Genomic DNA, 20,820 nt, shown 5'->3' with positions numbered 1-20,820 from the left:
TATTTTAATTGCTCTGATATATAAACATTAAGCGTTGAATGCATGTTGTGTGTATTTTATTCATTAGTTCATTATGTAATTACATATAGGAAATGTCTCGGTTACGGATGTAGCCCTCGTTCCCTGAGTAGGGAACGGAGACGTTACGTCGGAATGACGGAGAATGGGGGTTTCGCATAGAAAGCCAATCCTCTTCGAGTATTTAATAACGAGCCAATGGCATGAAAATGCATTGGGGCTGCGGAATTTGCATAGCGTCACTCCGCCCCACCCCGTGGGTATAAAAGGAGGAGGTGAACGCAACCGCAGTATGTCTTCGCTGAGGAGCCAAGACTGAACTCGGCGTCTACCCAGCGGTACAGCAGAAGTGGCAAGGAAACGTAACGTCTCCGTTCCCTACTCAGGGAACGAGGGTTACATCCGTAACCGAGACGTTCCCTTTCGTAGTCACTCCGAGTTACGTCGGAATGACGGAGAATGGGGGTCTGTGCCATCACGCCATCTTCAGGCTGTCTTCCAGTGACCTGCGAAAGTCTGGACTCCTACTTAGCTTACACAGGAGTTACCTACTTTGACACAGGAATACCAAGGTACACTGGGAAACATATCCCGAGAGGGACATGCTACCAAATGCCTACCGTAGGGAGGACTTAGGAATACACATATGGCCGTGTTAGGGACTACATATGGAGATCACTGGAGCACCAACCTACGGGTGGCTAGAATCTTAACTCCAGGAGTGGCAGATGGCTTGCCAAGGGAAGACACATGCTCAGAGAGGTTTACAGTGGATAATACACATGAGACAGTTACCATAGGGAACCGTGCACACGGAGGCACCTAGCCGGCATCCAGAGCAAAAGCAGTGGTGCCCGCATCAGAACTGCTGGAGAACTCAAGGCTTCAACGGAAGACTACTGAGGAAATATCGCACTTATCCAGTCCGAGGAGTGGAATGGCGAGCAAGCGAAGACACCCAAGCGTGTCCAGTACTGGCGGAAGCGAGTACGCGAGAGGACACCGGCTCTATTCGCAGATTATAGAATCTTGCGAAGGTGTTTGGTGTCGCCCAGCCTGCAGCTCTGCAAAGTCTGTTAGCGAGGCGCCATGCGCTAGAGCCCAAGAGGAAGCCACACTCCGAGTGGAGTGGGCCGTCACACCAAGGGGGCACGGTCAACCTTGCTGTTGGTAAGCCAAAGCGATGGCGTCCACTATCCAGTGAGACAGCCGCTGCTTTGAGAGAGCCCTTCCCTTCTGGCTCCCCCCATAACAGACAAGAGCTGGTCTGAGGTCCTGAACACCGCGTTCTGTCGACGTAGGCGCGGAGCGCACGTACCGGACAGAGCAGTGCCAAGGCTGGGACTGCTACCTCCAGGGGCAGCGCTTGCAGGTTCACCAACTGGTCCCGGAAGGGAGTGGTAGGAACCTTGGGCACATATCCAGGTTCACCAACTGGTCCCGGAAGGGAGTGGTAGGAACCTTGGGCACATATCCAGGCCGGGGTCTCAAGATCACGTGAGAGTAAGCCGGCCCGAATTCCCGGCACGCTTCATCAACGGAGAATGAGTGCCGGTCCCCTACCCTCCTGTGGCGGCCAATGCAACCAGGAGTGCTGTCTTCACTGGACAGAACTTTAACTCTACCGATTGCAAGGGCTCAAGGGGAGGCCTCTGCAGAGCACTTAGAACTACTGAGAGGTCCCAGGAGGGAACGAGGGGAGGGCGAGGCAGATTTAGCCTCCCCGCTCCCCTCAGGAACCTGATGATCAGATCGTGCCTTCCCCTGCTCATGAGCCACGGCAATGGTCGCGACGTAAACCCTAAGGGTGGAGGGCGACAGCCTACGCTCCAACCCTTCTTGCAGGAAGGAAAGCACGACACCGATCAACATCTCCGGGGGTCTTCCCCGTGGGAAGAGCCAGTTGACGAAGAGGTCCACTTCAACGCGTAGAGGTGTCAAGTGGACGACGCTCTAGCGGAAGTGATGGCTGCCGCCACCGCAGGTGGCAGCGAACTCAACCCTGCCTCATCCCATCCCGGAGCCACACGTGTAGCCTCCAGTGATCGGGACGAGGGTGCCACAGGATGCCCCATCTCTGAGTGAGACCTCAGAGGAATAGGCCAAGGAGGTGCTGTCACGAGGAGCATCAGTTCGGAGAACCACGTCTTGGTGGGCCTGTAAGGGGCACCAACAAGACCTGCTCCTCGTCCTCCTTGATCTTGCACAACACCCGTGCAAGAAGGCTCACTGGGGGAACACTTGCGTGGGCCCCGCGGCCAGCTGTGCGCCAGTGCGTCTGTGCCGGACGTGACCTCGGACAGGGAATAAAACTAGGCGCAGTGGGATGAGTCCCAAGAGGCGAACAGGTCTATCTGTGCCTCCCCGAACTGGTCCCAATCAGCTGGGCCGTGGTAAAGGCATCCGTGGAAAAGGCATCCGTGGAGACAACGATATGCCTGGAAATCGCAGCAGAGGGACACCGGCCCGTAAAAAAGCTGAGGTTCGACCACGGGAGGAAGGTCTGGCGGCACGCTGGAGTCACTGGAACTCAGAGCGAGCCGCGATGCCATGCCCACCTTGGGACTCGATAGTGAAGCCACAGCTGAAGCCGTCTCATATGAAGCAGTCCGAGCGGCGTTGCCGCGGCTGCGGATGCCATATGCCCCAGGAGCCTCTGAAAAAGTTTCAGTGGGACCGCACTCTTGCCCTCAAACTGTCGAAGACAAGTCAGCAGTGAGTGCGCGCGCTTGTTCGTGAGCTGCGCGGACATGGCGACCGAGTCTATCTCCATACCGAGAAAAGAAATCCTCTGCACAGGGCAAAGTTTGCTCTTCTCCCGGTGGACCCGAAGGCCCAGACGGGCTAGGTGCTGGAGCACCAGGTCTCTGTGTTCGCGAACCTGTTCTCGAGAGTGTGCTAGGATCAGCCAATCGTCGAGATAGTACAGGATGCGAACCCCGTGTTCGCGAAGGGGAACAAGGGCTGCCTCGACGATCTTCGTGAAAACGCGAGGTGACAGAGCTAACCCGAATGGGAGAGCCGTGTACTGATATGCCTGGCCTTCGAAAGCAGACCGAAGAAACGGTCTGTGTCGAGGAAAAATTGAGGCATGAAAGTACGCGTCCTTCAGGTCTATCGCTGCAAACCAATCCTGAGGCCGGACGCATTCGAAAATGCGCGCAGATTCAGGATCGGTCGTAACCCACCGGTCTTCTTGGGGACAATGAAGTAGGGGCTGTAACCCCTGACCTCATCTCGGCTGGAGGGACCGTCTCGATTGCATCCTTCGCCAGCAGGGTTGCAATTTCCGCTCTCATGACCAGGGCATAGCCACCGGCCGTAGGAAGCGAACTCCCCTGACGGGGAGGAGACCGTGCGAACTGTATTATTATGCGAACTTGTTTTTAATGGCCTTTATAACATACAATTGGAACCCACAGTGTAAATTTTTTGCATTATACATGTAGTATTGGATACATACTAACATGTAAGAACACTCTAGACAATGTACTGCTACATCACAACATAGACTTACTGGTTATTTTGGGGCATCCTTCCTTATATACATTACCACTGTTTCAATACTGTCTACAGTGTGTATTTTTTGTGATCAAACCATATCCTTTAACCTAGTAATTGAATGAAAATTGTCAATTAACACATTTCTGAAATGCTAAAATTGTTTTCACACAATTACAAATGCTTAAACACAGCATGTCAGAAATTCATGTTCAAGGCTGTAGTTTAAAGCCTCTACTTCAGCAACAACAGGAGCTCAGAAGTACTGAAAAAATGCTTAAAATTTTGAGACACGTGATAAGCAGCTTTTGTCACGAACACACGAGGGACAGACAGATCCAAATGCAGCAGTTCGTTTATTTAATTAAGGGTAATCCAAATCATAGTCTTCCAGGCAGGAGTCAAATCAAATCCAAGTAATCAAAACCGTCCAAAACAAGAAACAAACCATGAACAGACAATAGACCAACCAGAAGTGTGATGACATCAAATAACAACTCCATACACATACTAACACAGACAGGGAATATATACACATATCTAACAAGACTAACACAGAATAGCTGGGAACAATGATTACAGGGAACAGCTGAGTGCAATGAACTGATGAGTGATAGTGACAGACAGAATGCTGGGAAATACAGTTCAGATAGTGAATGACACCGTGGGGAATGATGACATCTAGTGGATAAACAAGGGAATACAACCAGACACTGTGACAGTTTTAGATAACACATCAGTGAAATATTGAGAAATAGTTGATCCCACTCTCAGTCGGAGACGTCAGGTGTCGAAGTTCTTTACATTACTTGGACACACACAAAACAGTGTTTGAATTGCTTTTGTTAAGCGTGGATGCACAACAACACAGAGACGCAGCAGAGAGAGAAACGCCTGAATAACAGACAAGAATAGGTTAAGAAGGAGAGTCATAGATGGATCAGGACAAGGGATAAGAACAGTTGGAGGGCAGGAGTAAGAATGTGTGTCAGACTGCATCTTTATGTTTTTTCCCCCTTATGTGGAACCTGCGTATTACTGAACATAAAAAGGGTAATTATAATTGTATATTTTTCCTCACATTTCAGACTGTTTTTCACTCAATTCCTATTTTATTTCTTCCATTCTGCCTTTTGTCTGTTGTTTTTCTTTTAGCAGGGAGAAAAAGTGTGATTTTTGAGATAAAATTCACAATTACTATTTTTTTATTCATGGCGGGAAATAGCTTCCAAAGTAACCAAAGCCCATTTACATCTAAGTTCGATTTGTTTTCATTTAAGTCATAGCTTAATGTAAAGCTTTTACTACACCGACTCCAGTACCACTTTTCCCACATGCAGAATATGCAGTCTATGTAGGGCACAAACTAAGGGGGCACCATCAACACCCATATGGCCTTGTCAACACTCCGACAACACCCCCAAAAAGCAGGTTCGGACTGTACACTCAGGCAATGACTCATTTACTTTAGCGAGGCTTAAGTAAAGGGGGAAAAGAAAGTAAAAATAACAAAACTATGGATTTTGTATTTTCTGCAGAAGTAAAACATGATTTATAATGCAGTTTTCATAATGCCATCAATTGTTTTTGTTATCAATACACATTGTGCTTTGATTGAGTAGCTTATATGGTCATGATCAATCGGAAACTTAAATTTTAACAGGCTAATTCCATTTTGAGTTGGGTTTGCTGTATTTTAATAATTAGCTTATATAAGAGCCCCCCCCCCCTTTAAAATGTGATCTTTATAAGCATCTACAATGTGACATTTACATTTCATTCAGTATTACCAAGACAAAGTAAATTAAGTCACATATGTTTATAAATTAATTTTAGGCTAAAATAACGTCGAAAGCAACATGTAAATAACATTTTTATATTAATCACCTGAGACATGAGCTATATCTGACGCCACAGAACTATGTTTTCATTAATAACTAGTTTAACCATAGCAGCTATACAACTGTAGTAGCCACAATAATGTACCATTGTCTGACTATAGAGTCAATAGGCTATGTGCTTTGAAATCATAAACCATGTAGCTTACTGTAGTAAACATTTTCTAAAATAACGCCATTGTGAGTTTTTGTAAAGAAACACACAGAGGTCACAAGTTAAAGCTACAATATGGATTTTATGCACTAGAGGTCGCTACATTCAAAACAACAACAACGGCTTTGCTTGATGACGACGTGGAGGAACACGGAATGATGGGAACTGTTGTTTTCAGTCAGACGGGAATCGAAAATTAGTTGTCATGGATGAGGTAAAGTTCGATTTCTATAAATGTTGCGTTCAATGACATGCTTGTTTTTCATTAAACTGAAATAACTGCAAGAAAAGTAAGGTTTAAAAGTAAATTAGTTATCACAGATGTTACTGTACGAGTCACTGGACGAAGCTATGGTGGAGAGGGTTTGAAGGGGCATTCCAGGTCTCTTCCAAGGAGTTGATGTGGCTGGTCCTCCTTTTTGGTAACTTTATAAAAATAAAAAAATCTATTTAATGTACATTTGACAAGTCTTTTCATGTCATGTAAGTATTCAACCACAGCTACAGTTTCACAAAATTAACGTTAAGGTGGTCGCACACCGGACAAGAAGCTTTAAAATTCAAACACATTATTATCTATAAGTGTACACATACCGGTGGCACCATTCGGCGTCTGTCCGCGGCGCCCAGCAAAGGCTCAGGACCGTGTTCAAAATCCTGCTGTGACACAGAGCGCCATATATATATAGTTTTATATAAAATTTTAATTATTTTTGTCTCAAATCGTTGCTAATGGATCCTGACTTCACCCTATGGTGCAATATGCATTTAGTTTTGCATTAATTTACAGAAATCAGCTGCTTGAATGACAATTACTGATGTTATTAGATTTTTCAGGTGAGATTCTCAATTCATTCAGTTAACATATGCTCTGAGGTAAAATTTTCAGAATGCAGACTCAGCAACGATTGTATTTAATTGTACAGTACAATCATAACATAGAACAGACATTATCTTCCTTTCATGTCATTAAACATAACAATATTGCTGGCCATACACTGATGAGAAAGTGCGCGTCCGGTGTGCGATACCTGGAGTTGTAACGGGATTTGGTTGACCTATTCGTTGACGTTTGCGTTTATGAGATTTGTCTTTGTCGACAGAACCAGGTGCAATCACTAAAGAATAATTGTGCTCCATTCCATAAACAAATGCGCGAAACAAGCTGACTTTTGTTGCTTGATAGACGCTAACGCACAACTACAACTTCCGCATTTGTCCAGGACTGCACACAGTACGAGCGGAAACCGAGGTAATGCGGATATGACGCGATTTACTGGCGACTCCCAGCACACCCCTGCTCACACGCCCTGTTTCCTTGGTTAAAATCTCAATTTTCTCATGATTTAAACATTGTTTGAAACATCTGGAATATTGTAAGTTATCATTAACTAAATATATAACTCTGGCCTTGTGATTTTGGGATATTTTAATGCAAAAATCTTAGGTATTCCACCTTTAAATTCACACCATCCTTCCATTGCCACTTTGTGAGAAGCACTGGCGTTATGTTGCGCTAGTTTTTCTCCTCCTTTTCTCCAGTTTTTAAACCCTTCCTGGGTAAAGCACTTTTGTGACCACCAGATCCATGCACACTGTGAAAAAAATGACGACGGGCAAAACAAAAAGCCGCGTCTTTTGACACAGATTATTCAAGCCACTGGTACTGTTTGAACCACGAGTAACTAAAACTCCTGGATGCTAGCTTCCCCTGTGATCCAAAAGAACGACGTGGGTATGATTTTAGTTGAGGCTGTCTTGGTTTCTCTGCTGGGCCGTGGCTTAAATCCCCCGTTAAATCCACCCCGCCGTCAGGATTCCCACTATCCGTGACCGCTGTAACGCTCGAGTTGTTCCGTTCGCACCTCCTCATCCTCCAATTCCTCGGTAACACTTTACAATAAGGTTCATTAGTTAACATTAGTTAATGTATTTACTAACATGCACTAACCATGAGCAATACATTTGTTACTGCATTTGTTCATCTTTGTTAATGTTAGTTTATAAAAATACGGCTGTTCATTGTTCATGTTAGTTCACTGTGCATTAACTAATGTTAACAAGATTTTAATCAAGTATTAGTAAATGTTGAAAATAACATTAACAAAGATTAACAAATGCTGTATATGTGCTATTCATTATTAGTTCATATTAACTAATGTAGTTAACTAATGTGAACTAACGAACCTTATTGTAAAGTGGTACCAATTCCTCAGTGTCCTCTGTTTCTAGGATCAAGCAGGGCTCGCCCTCCATCACTGCAACGGGTATATTTTCACTCCTATTGCAATAATTTACGTCTGCTCTCATTTTTTTTGAGGTATGAGAAAGCGATCCATTTTTAGCTTCAAGCTAAATCTCGAATATCTCGAATAAATTATAAATTAATAAATAAATTTAAATAAATAAATATATTTCTTTTTAATCAGGAAGGAGTGGGTGGGCGGGGGGGGGGGGGGGGGGGGGTCAAATGGGGGGTCAAAGCCTTTTTGGGAGGGTCTTGAGAAGCCCGAAGATCCCCCCTGGCACCACCACTGACTAGGGGCGAAATGCGACAATCGTATGCGAATGTCGTGTGCCGTGGTAAGGCGGCTTTATACTCGACGTGTCCACACGAGCCCAAGTTGATCTTTTCGCCACAGCTTTTTTGTAACAGCGCGAGTGGCGCAGCATCCGAGGATGAACGACTTTAAACCGAATATGCAGTGTTGCCAACTATTTTCAAATGAAAGTAGCTAACGCCTTCCCTTCCCTAAAAGTCGCTAAATGTCGCTAGATGACATCATACATTAATTAGCATATTCATGACGTCATCGCGTCGTACTTGCGTTCCGCTTGCCTAATGTGTTTTCACTATAAATTAGTGCTCAACTCGCATATTGTATTTAATATATTATAATATAATATAGCCGAATGTAAAATAAAGCTGTTCTCATTTCCTATTTCTTGTCACACAGAACGAGTTGATATAGGTCTAGTGAATGACAAAAAAGTAATACTGTAAGCACAAGAAAAAAAAGGAAACTAAATTGTTTAAATAAAAAACATTATTATTTAAAGAAAGCAGATAAGTGATAAGTCTGTGGAAAAACACTGCTCATTCACGTCTGTCAGTGGCCATGCATTCAACAGATGATCTGCTCCTCTCAGCCATTCACTGAACAGGGTAGATGTAGAGTGAGTGACGGCAGGGAGAAAGCAAAAAGTCGGGGTCTGAAAAGTCGCTAAAAATAGCGACTTATTTGCGCAATTGTTTTGCAGTTTGTGCGTGGAGGAGAACATCTCCTGCTCTGTCTGTCTACAGCTGAGAGGGGCTGCGGCATGAGGACTGGGCCACCTGTGAGTGATTTGGGACGGGGTGGGACCCACGGCAGCACTCGCTGCTCGTTGAGATGAGGAAAAACGATATGAGCTTTCACGTCTTCTCCAAAAGTCTCTAATAACACCAGAAAAAGTCGTTAGATTTGTTGCTAGTTGCTTTTTTGAAAATTTGTTGCTAGAGGGGTCTGAATACTCGCTAAATATAGTCACAAAGTCGCTAAGTTGGCAAAACTGTGAATATGTCCGAGCTTGCACTGACCGTCTCAACTCTGTCGTCATAATGTTAAGCCCGCCCACTGACTCTATACACGATGTAATTGGCCCGTCCTGAGTTGGGTTTTTCCAGCAAAAACGCGGTCGGCAGCCAATTGATGTTTGGGATGTGACGTCTGTTTTGAGATATTTCAAATATGAAAATTGTCCCGGAGTTTATGCTGGATTTAGTGCGTAAATAATTTTGTTTACAATTCAGATGCTTTGCAGTTTTTATATGTTAAATAATTCATTTTTGATTATGTTTTCATTGTGATTATACTGGCTGGGTTTATAAAGGTTTATTAAATTGACGGGATATCTTTGCTTGGGGCATTTATGTAAACAAAGCTTGTCTATTTCCGAATGTAATCGCGCCTGTAAAAGCAAACTCGTAATTCTAATTTAGTTTGTGAAAATTAGTAGCCTACATAAATTTACCTCAGCCCGAGGTTGACAACGTTTCAGAATCGGATTTTAACTGTAGGCTACGGAGTCTGACAAAGAGTCCGCGATGCATTTGCCTCAGATGCAGAAACGGCAAAAGTTACAAGGTGTTTCAAATGCATCTCCTTTGCGTAGGTCAGTGCTCTTTAAACGCTATAATAACCTAATATAAATCACTGACAAACATGCACGTGCTCTGATTATAATCATATAGCCTATAGATCATTTTAGATGATGTTTTGTATGCTTTATTTTAGCAGCTTGCAAATTATTTATGCTATCTATGTTGGGGGAAAGTTGTAGGCTTTTGCGGCTCGCGCTTCAATCTATCGCCGTAGCGATTGCACGTGTACAGGCCGCCGCATAGTGTTGCTAGAACTTGCAATGTATAAATATCAGACCGGCCCTCGCGAATTGAATTGTTTACTTTATTTCTTGTCTTGTATAACTTTTCTTATACCTTTTAGGCTACTTTTGGCTCTTACCTCATGTTTGTTCACTCACTGTTCCATGAGTTAATGCGAAATACTGTCGTCAGTGAGGAGGATGATGTTCCCGGAAGCGGTTTTTACAACTTGTGCAAATTTAAAGAACGCGTCACCTTTTTTTTTTTGTTTATTATCCTTTTTCTTTTTTTTCTCCTTCCCTTTCTTACGGTAGTTGCCTCTCCCAAAATGATACAATCGATCCATACCAAATTTAATAGGCTAATATTAGAAAAATGTATGTCGCTGTTCCAAACAAAAAGTAAAAATATAATTAAAATGAAAAACTAAAGTAAACATAATTAGATAACTTTGTGTATGTGTGTTTAGTTTCATCTAGTCTCATCTAATCAGTTAAACGAGCAGGTTGGTCAATGTCAATGACAAATTTCACAAAATTTCCATTACCTAAATGTGGCTTAAGGTATTAAAAACATGAACATTAGCTGCTTTGAAACAATGTGTTTTCCAGAGTGAAGGAAAATACACAACTGATCAAAGCCAAAAAAAATATTGAAAATTAAATATTGTACATTTAATATATACTAAGTAATCAATTATATATTGTAGAGGGTTATCAAACGTAATTCGTTTACTAAAATATTAGGCAACACTTAATTTTAAGGTGACGTAGTTACACATTACTACATGTACTTAAACAGTAAATTATGCACAATTAAAAGTAACCCTAAACCAAACTCTAACCCTAGGAAGTACTATATGTAGGTATCTCAGTGGCAGTTCTTGTGTGTGTGTGTGTGTGTGTGTGTCCACTGACATGGTCATTTTGAGGCACATTAAAATTGTTGATAAATTAATAACCATTTATAAGACAACTGGACAGTCATCTGTTTAATTGAAATTGTCCGTTCAAAATAATAGTAAAATGAAGCAAACTTAAACCTGTTGCCTTTAAAGTCCCCGTGAACCGGAAGTTGCAAAAGATTTTTCTCCAGTGCTGTGACGTATTTCCAAGTGAAACGGAATATTGAACAGAGGGCAGGGTTTTACTCTAGCGCTCCTCCTCTCCATCTTTCGCTCATAGTAAACTAACGGTTTGAGGGGAGTGGTTAAGCGTTTCCCCACCCAAGTTGTGAAACCTACGTCATCAGAAAAAGAAACCGTTCCAGACCGGAAGTAACTTTTCAGATTTTGATTAAAGATTACTAAGGTAAAACATTTTTTAAATATATTTTTACTTGCACGGATTAATTGTTCACCACAAGACTAGTAATATGCTCTAACAAAGTAAATAGGTTCAATTTTGATTTCACGGGGACTTTAACTGTAAGAAATATGAACATCACCAGTAGACGGCGCTACAGTCATGTTACAGTGCTTTCCAGTTGCTTATACAACAAAAAATGGAACTTGAGACTCACTCAGAGAAACTAATCATTTATCTTCAGACCAAATCTGAAGAACTGCAAGCACATTATCTGTTGTACAGAACTTTCTTAGAAAGAAATAATCTTTTTACACCCTTTGCAATTCTGTTTATAGTTTAAATGTACCTAATTTGTTCACTTAGAAGCCAAAACTCTGTTTTAGAAACAACTACATTTTTCACACATGCATTCGTTTATTTTGTAAATATGTACTGAATATGTGCAGCAAGTCACCTTTATTTCTATAGTTTCAAAGCAGCTTCACAGTAATAACATTCAAATTCTGCTGTAAAGCAGCTTAGGCAAGGCAATACGGTGTCCTTATTCAGCTCAAGTCAGTTCAATAACTGTAAAATTCATCAATTGTGCATATGGACTGTGTATGTAGTGTAGTTGTGCACAAGCGACACACTCCTGTACACTCCACAAGCAAGACACAAGAGTAGTTTTTATACATCTGTGCAAATTTCTTGCAAATAATTTGATGTATGCATAGTTATTAGACAATAACACATTTATTTGAAGAGTTGTAGTCTTAGATGAAGTGTTGCTTTTGCAAAAGATCCAGTAGTGTGGCATTTTGCATGCTATGTGGTTGTCTTCAGGAAATGGGGCTTGTTTCAGAAAAAAACTATTTGAAAAAACCTAAGTGTGTAGTTCCGTATTTTTTGCAAACATGTACCATAAATAATCAGAAATCATGAACAGCCATGAAGCTTATTCATTTGACAAGCTTTTCCCATTGCACTCCATTTTATATATATATATATTAGTTACTCCTTGTTTGTTTGTTTGTCTGCAACCCAGAATCTTTGTGTACATATTCAGTTGTAAAATACTGAAAGGCTACTGGCCATGTAAATGAAAAGCAAGACAAATCAACATTTTACAGCTACCTTTATTTATATAAAAATACAAAACTTAAAAAAAAAAAGTTTCCATAGGAAAGCAATATGAATGCAATCCCATCTCTTTCATATCTGCTTCAAATGCATCAGTGGCATACAATTCAGATCAATAATACATATTTCAGATCAATAATCGTAATGTTAAGTTATTAATCAAGCAAAAAAAAAAAAAAAGAGAGAAATGGTCACTGAGGAGGAAATCTGTGCGTGTCTGTATGGAGGGCGAGATCGAAAAGCAGCCATTTCATGAAATGTTCCCCCAACAAGCTCTTAACGCTCCTCCATGGAAAGTAGCATGTGTACGAGAGGGAATTAGTTCAGGAATAGACCTTCCAACACATTCAAACCTCCCTTGTATCTGGCCTCAAATTACAAGTATATATGTAAAATATGTATACATAAATAAAAGTAGAAAAAAAACTAAATTAAGAAACAGCCATAGGACTGTCAGACAAAATGGTGCGTCTTTCAGGTCTGCAACTTTTACAAACAAGAGGTAAAAGAGCTGCATTTAGAATAGTTAATTAAACTTATGTTGTAATTCAAAAGCAAAAATGTGGAACTGGACCTCTGGTGTAAAATGCATGTCTGAATGAGAGCTGTCTCAAGCGGTGGAGGTCAGAGAGCGTCACAGCACGTGAGTAGGGGTTGGCTTGGCTGGCATGTCCAGGGTGCTCTCGTGCCCGCAGTGCGATGGCATGTTTCCAGAGCTCTGCTCCTCAGCAGGAAGTGGAATCCCCTGGTCACGGATCTGCAGCATGCACTGCCTACAATGAAAGAAACAGCCTTTTCCATTAACGATTCTTTTAGTACAATAATCTGTAACACCACAATAAGGTGCATTAGTTTACATTAGTTAATATGAACTAACAATGAGCAATGCATTTGTTACAATATTTATTGATCTTTTTATTAACTATTAATAAAAATCCAGCTGTTCGTTGTTTGTGTTAGTTCTTGGTGCATTAAGTAATGTTAACCTTTGATTTTATGAATATATTAGTAAATGTTCAAATTAGTATATTATATCAACTAAGATTAATAAATGCTGTAGACGTATTGTTCATTCTTAGTTCACATTAACTAAGGTAGTTAAAGGACAACTCCGGCGCAAAATGAACCTTTGGTCTAATTGCACATTGTTACCTATTCAACCGTTATCTGAGATTTTTTTTCATGATTGCCGAATCTAAATAGTTTTATCTATTAAAACAGTTTAGCCTATAATGCTAGTATAACGCTAGTCTATAGGGCATAGAGTAATGACAAATAAAAATCGCTTGTTATTACCACTAACAAGGCTCAAAATAGCCCCACGCTAACACGGTAGCACAATAAGGATCCCTACATGCAAACCGAAGCATTGAGAACTTTGTCAGTGTCCATACAGTTTAATAAAAAGATATTTTATACACAGTCAACTTCGCGAATACAGGAAGAAGCCATCTTTGAAAAATAGTCTCTACTAGTCGATCTACGAACGCCGATCCAAGTGCGCTGAACTGTGCAGAATCTCATATGGTCCGTTTGTTTCGGGAAGAAACACCAACACGAACCATTTTCTTCTCTTCAATATGTACACATAGCCTACTGTTCGCGCTCACATTATCACTTTATTCACATCTCACCAGCGCGCTTGGATCGGCGTTCGTAGATCGACTGGTAGAGACTATTTTTCAAAGATGGCTTCTTCCTGTATTCGCAAAGTTGACTGTGTGTATAAAATATCTTCTTATTAAACGGTATGGACACTGACAAAGTTCTCAATGCTTCGGTTTGAATGTAGGGACCCTTATTATGCTACCGTGTTAGCGTGGGGCTATTTTGAGCCTTGTTAGTGGTAATAAAAAGCGATTTTTATTTGTCATTACTCTATGCCCTATAGACTAGCGTTATACTAGCATTATAGGCTAAACTGTTTTTAGAGATAAAACTATTTACATTCGGCAATCATGAAAAAAAATCTCAGATAACGGTTGACTAGGTAACAATGTGTAATTAGACCAAAGGTTCATTTTGCGCCGGAGTTGTCCTTTAACTAATGAACCTTATTGTAAAGCGTTACACAATAATCATACTTTTTGTTGGGATAGGGGTATTATTTTTAGTTATTAAAAAAAATATTATGTATAATTTTAAACTAAATATTTAAGAAACTCAGTGTTATTTTAGACACTACTGAGCATTTTAATAAGGTGTTTGGTCCAAACTAAAGACCTTAAAGAATATCATGAAAATGGCTTTCCCAAACTCAACTTACCAGGCTGTTCGGGACATGATGTAATGAATGTCGGGTTTCTGGAAGCCATTGAAGGTGGAGGATGCGGCTACAGTGTAGGCACCCATGTTCTCAAACAGCAGCCAGTCGCCCACCTGCATGTCCGGCAGGCTGCACTGCTCCACAATGCGGTCCAGCCCATCACAGGTGGGTCCCCAAATACTGCATGGGTACATGCGCTCATCAGGCTTGGGTTTCTACAAGAGAGTATGGGTTAGTTTCTGGAGGATAAAAACCATCATCGAACTAAAAAAAAAATCTGATGTGCTAAAACTCATTTCCACACCTTGTGCAGAGTGGGTGAAACATGCGCATGGTCGTACAGAATGCAGTTGAAGGAACCATAAACGCCATCATTGACGTAGTACATCAAGGTTCGGTCATTGGTCCCATCATCTTCTTCTGAAGTGGGGAAAAAATTAAACCAAATCAGTCATCTGTCATCAATTCAGCTAAAAGCAGCTCTACAGAAGACAAGTGTCATAATTCAGATCAATGTTGATTCAATTCAGTTTAATTACAGACAATGCTCAATTCTGTTTAAATTTTCTTATCCAGTAGTGTCAGTGCAGTTAAATCGATAACATTGCTGAATAATATTAATAAGAGCATATTAGAAACAAACAGTTTTGGATGTTAGCTGTTACCGTCAGAGGCTGATTGCTCCTTCATGATGACCTTTTTGGCAATGATGTTGACCGCCAGCGTGTATGCAGACGCCACGTAAAAGCGTCCAGGTTCAGAAATGATCCTCACGCCGGAGTCAGCAGGAAAATATTTATCCAGTGCAGGGTTAATCACAGCAGCGATCTGCAAACCAAAAAAAAAAAAAAAAAGTTTATCATCTAAACATCTTTGAACTTTCAAACATCTTGAAAGTTAAGATGGTGATTTAAAAAAATTCAAATAACAATACCTCTTCAAATTTCAGTTTGGTGTCATCTGAGCCTGGAAAGCCTCCGCCAATATCAATCAGGGTCATGTTATATCCCAGCTCCGCCTGGTGGACAATGCATTTTTCACATTAATTATACACTTTCGTAGAAATTAGTTTTTTTTTTTTAATTTCTACAGTAAAAGGCCACTCACCCCCATGTCAAAAACACAGCGTGCATCTGAAATGGCCTGCCGGTATGTCTCCGGATCAGTGCATCCGCTGCCCACATGGAAACTGACTCCGATCACATCCAGCCCAAGCTCCTTCGCCCTCTCCAGCAGCAGACGGCTGCTCTTTAACGTGGCACCAAACTTCACACTTAACCTGCACACGGCCTTGGAGTCATCAGTGGCGATACGGAGAACCAGTCTGCAGACAGAGAGTATGGGTTTAATGGTCATGAAAACCTTGCTCACAATCTTCCATTTCTTTTATTAGTCTGTAGTGGTCAACTGATATTTGGGAGTTTTTTTACATTATCGACATTATAAAAGACTTTCATTTTGATTGAGAACACCCAAGCACAGGCTTAGTCAATTTAACAGTTAATTTCCCAAGTTGAACATTTTTCTAAACATTTATTAAAATAGTTAAGTAAATTCTTTGTAAAATATAATTGCTGTAATTGTTATGCTTGTTACTAGCCGCCTTGCTCTCTAAAATCCATATCGGTCGGCCACTATTACTTTGTGTACTGCAAGTGAGAAATGGTTTTCTTGCGACGTTACTCACTTGGCACTATCATGGCACCGTGCGACCTTCATGAGCTCCACGTCGCTGTCAAACGTCATCATCTGCACGCCGTGAGCGGAGGCGTATTTGATCTGAGACACCTGCTTGCAGGGGTTAGCGTAGATGATTCTGCTGGAGTCCACACCCACAGACTGCACGAGCTGGATCTCCGTCTGGCAGAGGATTAAAAGTCAGGTCAATACAGGATTAAAGCTGCTAAACATACTTAGGTTTTGCTGCTGAGGTTATTGAGACACGTGGAGAAGTCACGGTTACAATTTAAGGGACTTGAATGAAGAATCTTCCATACCTTGCTCGCACAGTCGAATCCCGCTCCCAGGGACGCCAGTGTCGAGACAACAGCCCTGCTGTCGTTGCACTTCACTGCGTAGAACGGAGTGATTCGAGGTAAAACACGCAACCAACGGAGGTGCTTCTTCAGGACGTCACCTAGGTCAGCCACGTAGAAGGCATCTTTGTCATCCTAAAGGAAGAGAAGAGATGTGATCAGAACTCTTGACTGTATATGCAGGAACAAACAGAAGTATATCAAGATGAATTATAGAGCACGAATCTCATGAAAACGTGACCGTCACATATCACAAAAAAATTGTGCGTAAACAAAAGGAGTCATATTTTTATATTAACATTGATTATTTTTTACAGCAATTAAAGCAAGACACGACAGGTGAATAAGGTTAAAAAAAAGACATCATACTTCACAGAAAACAAGTTTTCTGAAATATTATATTAGCATTAGTGAATTAACACCACTTGCATACATACATTTTCAGAACAGAAATCAGAATATTAGATTCAGATTCAAAATTCTTGTTTTAGTATGTTGACATATTAAAAGTTTATCACTACATAAATCAGACAACACTGTCAACAACCTGAAAAAAAAACATGTTTTCAGAAATAAAATGTTGAATAAAATCAGGCAAAAGATATTTGGGGGGGATTACATATATAATGTATATAACAAAATAACATATAACAAATTACATATATAATTTGTTCAGACAAGTGCAAAGACAAAATTCATATATATAAAAAAGCCAAATAGGCCCAAATCTCAAACTTGCTGAAAACAGCATTCCTTGCCTAAGGCGGACAGGTAGGAATGCAGGTATAAAAGGAGGGGTTAACTCACCGATAAGGACGACTCATTGATCTTCTGTTCCACGATATCCCGTGCACAGAATCCCTCCTCCAGGAAGGTGAAGTCTGAGTCTGATCCAGTCAGTGTGGTCATCATGTTTGTTCAAGAATTGATTGCAAAAGAAACTGTAAAAAAAAAAAAAAAGGAAAAAAAAAAAAAAGAAAAGACAAGAGTGTTATAAATGTGACCTCTAAGATAACAGACTTTAATCTGACAGATAGTCTTTCCTTGAATTCAACGGCCACAGTGTCCTCAAACAAGCACCTTATCTTTGCTCCAGTGACTCTGAACAGGACGACTATCACAGCTACTGTGCAGTTAGTCTCCACTAATCTAGTATGTTAATATGAATGAGACACCACAAGAGTTATCAATAGTTTCTATTTGTAAATTTTCCATTGTCATTTTAAAGTCTAAATTGTTATGGTGTCATTTTTATTTATTTTAAAAATGTTTATAATATACTTTAATAGAGTTGTATTTAGTTATTCTAGCACATCAGAATAAACGAAATGAAAATGAGGATTGTTTGCTTGGCAATTAACATTCATTTTTTTCTCAGATCTGCATAGTAACAACTGCAAGATATAAAGTCCATTTATGAGGAAAAAAGGCAGACATTTTCTCAAAATAACGAGTTTATATCTATAAAGCAACACATCACAACTTCTCTCAATATCTACTTTATGATTTCATTATAGCACTACACATTACAAACATATTCATTTTCTTACAAACTATTCATTTCTTTCTTTCTTCTTTTTTTGAGTCACTTATAATGGCTTACCAGATGAATGGAAGAGATGGAATTATAATATGCTAGCAGACGTCAGCCAGCCAGGGAGGTTCACCAGTGAAATTGAATCCTTTCAGATAAGCCTCAAGGCCAGGGCCAGTGTGTACTTCTCTCAAGCAAGAATTCTGAAATTGATTACAATGACAAGAAAAAATATTACGCCGTACTCTTTACAGTCCATAAAAGCCTAAAAAGAATGTAATAAATCAGTCCAATATATACGAAGTTTCTGGTAAGTCACATTGTGTGTGAAACTTTCATTGCATTTATTAAAGTTACAACACGAAATCATGTGTGTTGTTTATCGTGAGAGACAGACCACATCGTGTAAGTTTAGGAAATTTTTTCTCGGCGGAACTGGAAACCGCACACATTTTGTACACGCCGCCGGGCATTTACGTAAAGACAGACAGTAAAATTAGTCCCTCCCCTTTGAAGACCGCGACTACACCAGTTACCCAATAAGGAAAGGCTCTGTTTGCACGAACTATAACAGGCATTCGAGTCAGCCAATCACTGATCAACTCCAGGCGGCTTCCGATTTCAGTTCAGCCAATAGAATGCAGTCGTTCAGGCTAGTAGGCTTTGCAGCGTGTGAGACTTCCGACTGACTTTATTCATTGATCTTGAGAATAACGGTTAACGGTTTAATTGCTCAAGATATACAAGTAAGTTACTTCGCGCGTGTGGTTACGACAATAAAGATATTAGTTATAAAATTTATAAAAGCCGAAGTTAAAATTACGCAAGAAAGCGTGACACACCGGCCACGTTGACTCACAGTCTCACACACCACAGAAGGCCATTATGTCATAACATACGCCACAACTACACAAATCAAGCTCTTTAAAAGTCAGAAAAACACTTTTAGCGTTGTAACTAGCGGCTAGTTTCTTAGATTATAATAAGACTGTAACTTACCATACTCAAAGCGTATCCTAACATAACGGCTATAAGTTAATTATACTAAATTTCACTCAATAATAGCATATAACTCACCTTAAAACGCATTTACAAAGAGTGTTCCCATTAGATCAGACAGTTGAAAAATATTAACGTTGTTCTCCTCGCGCACAAACGGCTATGGTGATGATCAACTGGCAAACTGTCGGAGTAAAGCCGGCGCTCCCTCTCAGCCCTATATATAGTGACGTGGTTTCCAAGGTGACGCACTAGCTGAAACCGGCTTCCTTCGAAGGAGTGAACCGGTTTGGTCTTGTTAGCGGCTTGAAGAAGCGCGAGGCCGCGAGCGAGTGAGTGAATGATAATGGAGGATAAAGAACTAGAAGTGACTTCCCGCTTCCCATTCAAACAAAGGAACTTACTTATTTGGTAAATAAATTAATAAATATTATACTAAAACATTCTAATGATACAGAATCCCTTAAAATGAACAACATGCTAAAAATATACAGCTGAAAAAGAAAGAAAGGGGAAAAAAAAAACAGGTTTTGTGGTTTACTACAAAATCCCAACTGAACTTTGTTCCTAATTGTAAAAGTTTATAGTTGTAGGAAAGTTTGAATTTCTTGCTGCGAGCATAGAAAAGTTTGAAAAGTTATTATTGATAAAGTAAGACTACTACAGATTTTTTGTAGCTAATTGAAATGAAAATAAAAGTAAAATGCAAGTGTTATAAATATGAATATTAGATGTATGACTAACAAAAGTACACACTAAAACTTGAAATATAATGGTAAAAGCTAATTCAAAATGTTTAAATAATACTAAAATAGCACTATATATTTTCACTCTCTCTTAAATTATTTGGCTAAAGTAATTTTGATTAAATCCCTCTGTTAACTGTATACAATGCAAATAAATAATAGAATAGGTCTTTAGCAGCTCACAAGGATTGGCAAAAATAGAAAAAGCATAAATTTAAGACAGTGTGGTAAAATAAACGATAGTTTTTGTTCAAAAAACATCATAGTGCTGTAACAATATATAATAGATTTTATAAGTATGACAGTATAATGTAGATATACTTACACATACATAGCTATACACACACATATAGATGTCAACATAAAAAAAAATCATATTATGGAGTACAGTGTAATGAGTGTATGTGTGTTGGCTGAGGATAGGTGTTGTACTTCCAGTCCGTGAGACAGGTTTATTGCACCCCAGTGTTTGGAAGTGAAAGGAGGGAAGAGAGAGGAGGAAGATATATTAGGGGAAAACAGTTATACAGCTACATTTGCATTTCATTAGTAGCCTAACACTTGTATTTAGATCGGGCCAGTGCGGATGATGATGTCATATGGAGGAGAGTTTTTGTGCCTTTGTAACTTTGCTCCTTTCTCCTAACCAAAGCAATCCGGTTCCAGTAAAACCTCGCTTTCATGACAGCAGCTTTCAGTCCACATGTTGCAAGACCTTGCTGAAGATGGATGTTTCCTCACCTTTTGCACAAACGCTCCCTTCCGTCTTTTATCTTTGTTCTGCAGACTTTGTTGTCATCCTGCCAGATGTTAGAAATTAGCAGTGGACACTAAATATATCAATCCTAAAACTCCCCATAATCAAAGGAGTAG

General features: G+C 40.4%; 1 protein-coding gene and 1 long non-coding RNA gene across 2 annotated transcripts; both read right to left on the bottom strand.

The window, feature by feature from the left end:
* Window positions 1-5,001: 5,001 nt before the first annotated feature.
* On the bottom strand, window positions 5,002-10,165 carry LOC148973449 (uncharacterized). The gene is made up of 3 exons (XR_016146588.1): window positions 10,077-10,165; window positions 6,166-6,231; window positions 5,002-5,997 (listed from the first exon to the last, which is right to left on the bottom strand). It is a non-coding gene; the product is annotated as an uncharacterized LOC148973449 (long non-coding RNA).
* Window positions 10,166-12,344: 2,179 nt separating this feature from the next.
* On the bottom strand, window positions 12,345-19,421 carry LOC120467034 (ornithine decarboxylase). Its single transcript, XM_039655782.2, has 11 exons — window positions 19,280-19,421; window positions 18,272-18,405; window positions 17,476-17,609; window positions 16,630-16,803; window positions 16,320-16,492; window positions 15,740-15,956; window positions 15,567-15,650; window positions 15,298-15,460; window positions 14,937-15,052; window positions 14,633-14,847; window positions 12,345-13,139 (listed from the first exon to the last, which is right to left on the bottom strand). The coding sequence occupies exons 3-11, from the start codon at window positions 17,578-17,580 to the stop codon at window positions 13,001-13,003; spliced, it is 1,386 nt and encodes a 461-aa protein (XP_039511716.2). The 5' UTR covers window positions 17,581-17,609; window positions 18,272-18,405; window positions 19,280-19,421; the 3' UTR covers window positions 12,345-13,000.
* Between the last annotated feature and the right edge of the window lie 1,399 nt (window positions 19,422-20,820).

The sequence above is a fragment of the Pimephales promelas genome, chromosome 15 (assembly GCF_988280905.1).
Source record: "Pimephales promelas chromosome 15, fPimPro1.hap1.1, whole genome shotgun sequence".
NCBI lineage: Eukaryota > Metazoa > Chordata > Actinopteri > Cypriniformes > Leuciscidae > Pimephales > Pimephales promelas.
This window is presented reverse-complemented; position numbering and strand designations above follow the sequence as displayed.

What these genes read in the sequence shown, in the direction of transcription:
- LOC120467034 (XM_039655782.2), bottom strand. Translation starts at nt 17,580, where the DNA reads ATGATGACCACACTGACTGGATCAGACTCAGACTTCACCTTCCTGGAG. An exon ending in CCAAACTGAAATTTGAAGAG is followed by an intron (nt 15,461 to 15,566) that starts GTATTGTTATTT and finishes TTTGGTTTGCAG; the next exon opens with ATCGCTGCTGTGATTAACCC. An exon ending in ATCATGTCCCGAACAGCCTG is followed by an intron (nt 13,140 to 14,632) that starts GTAAGTTGAGTT and finishes CTTTCATTGTAG; the next exon opens with GCAGTGCATGCTGCAGATCC.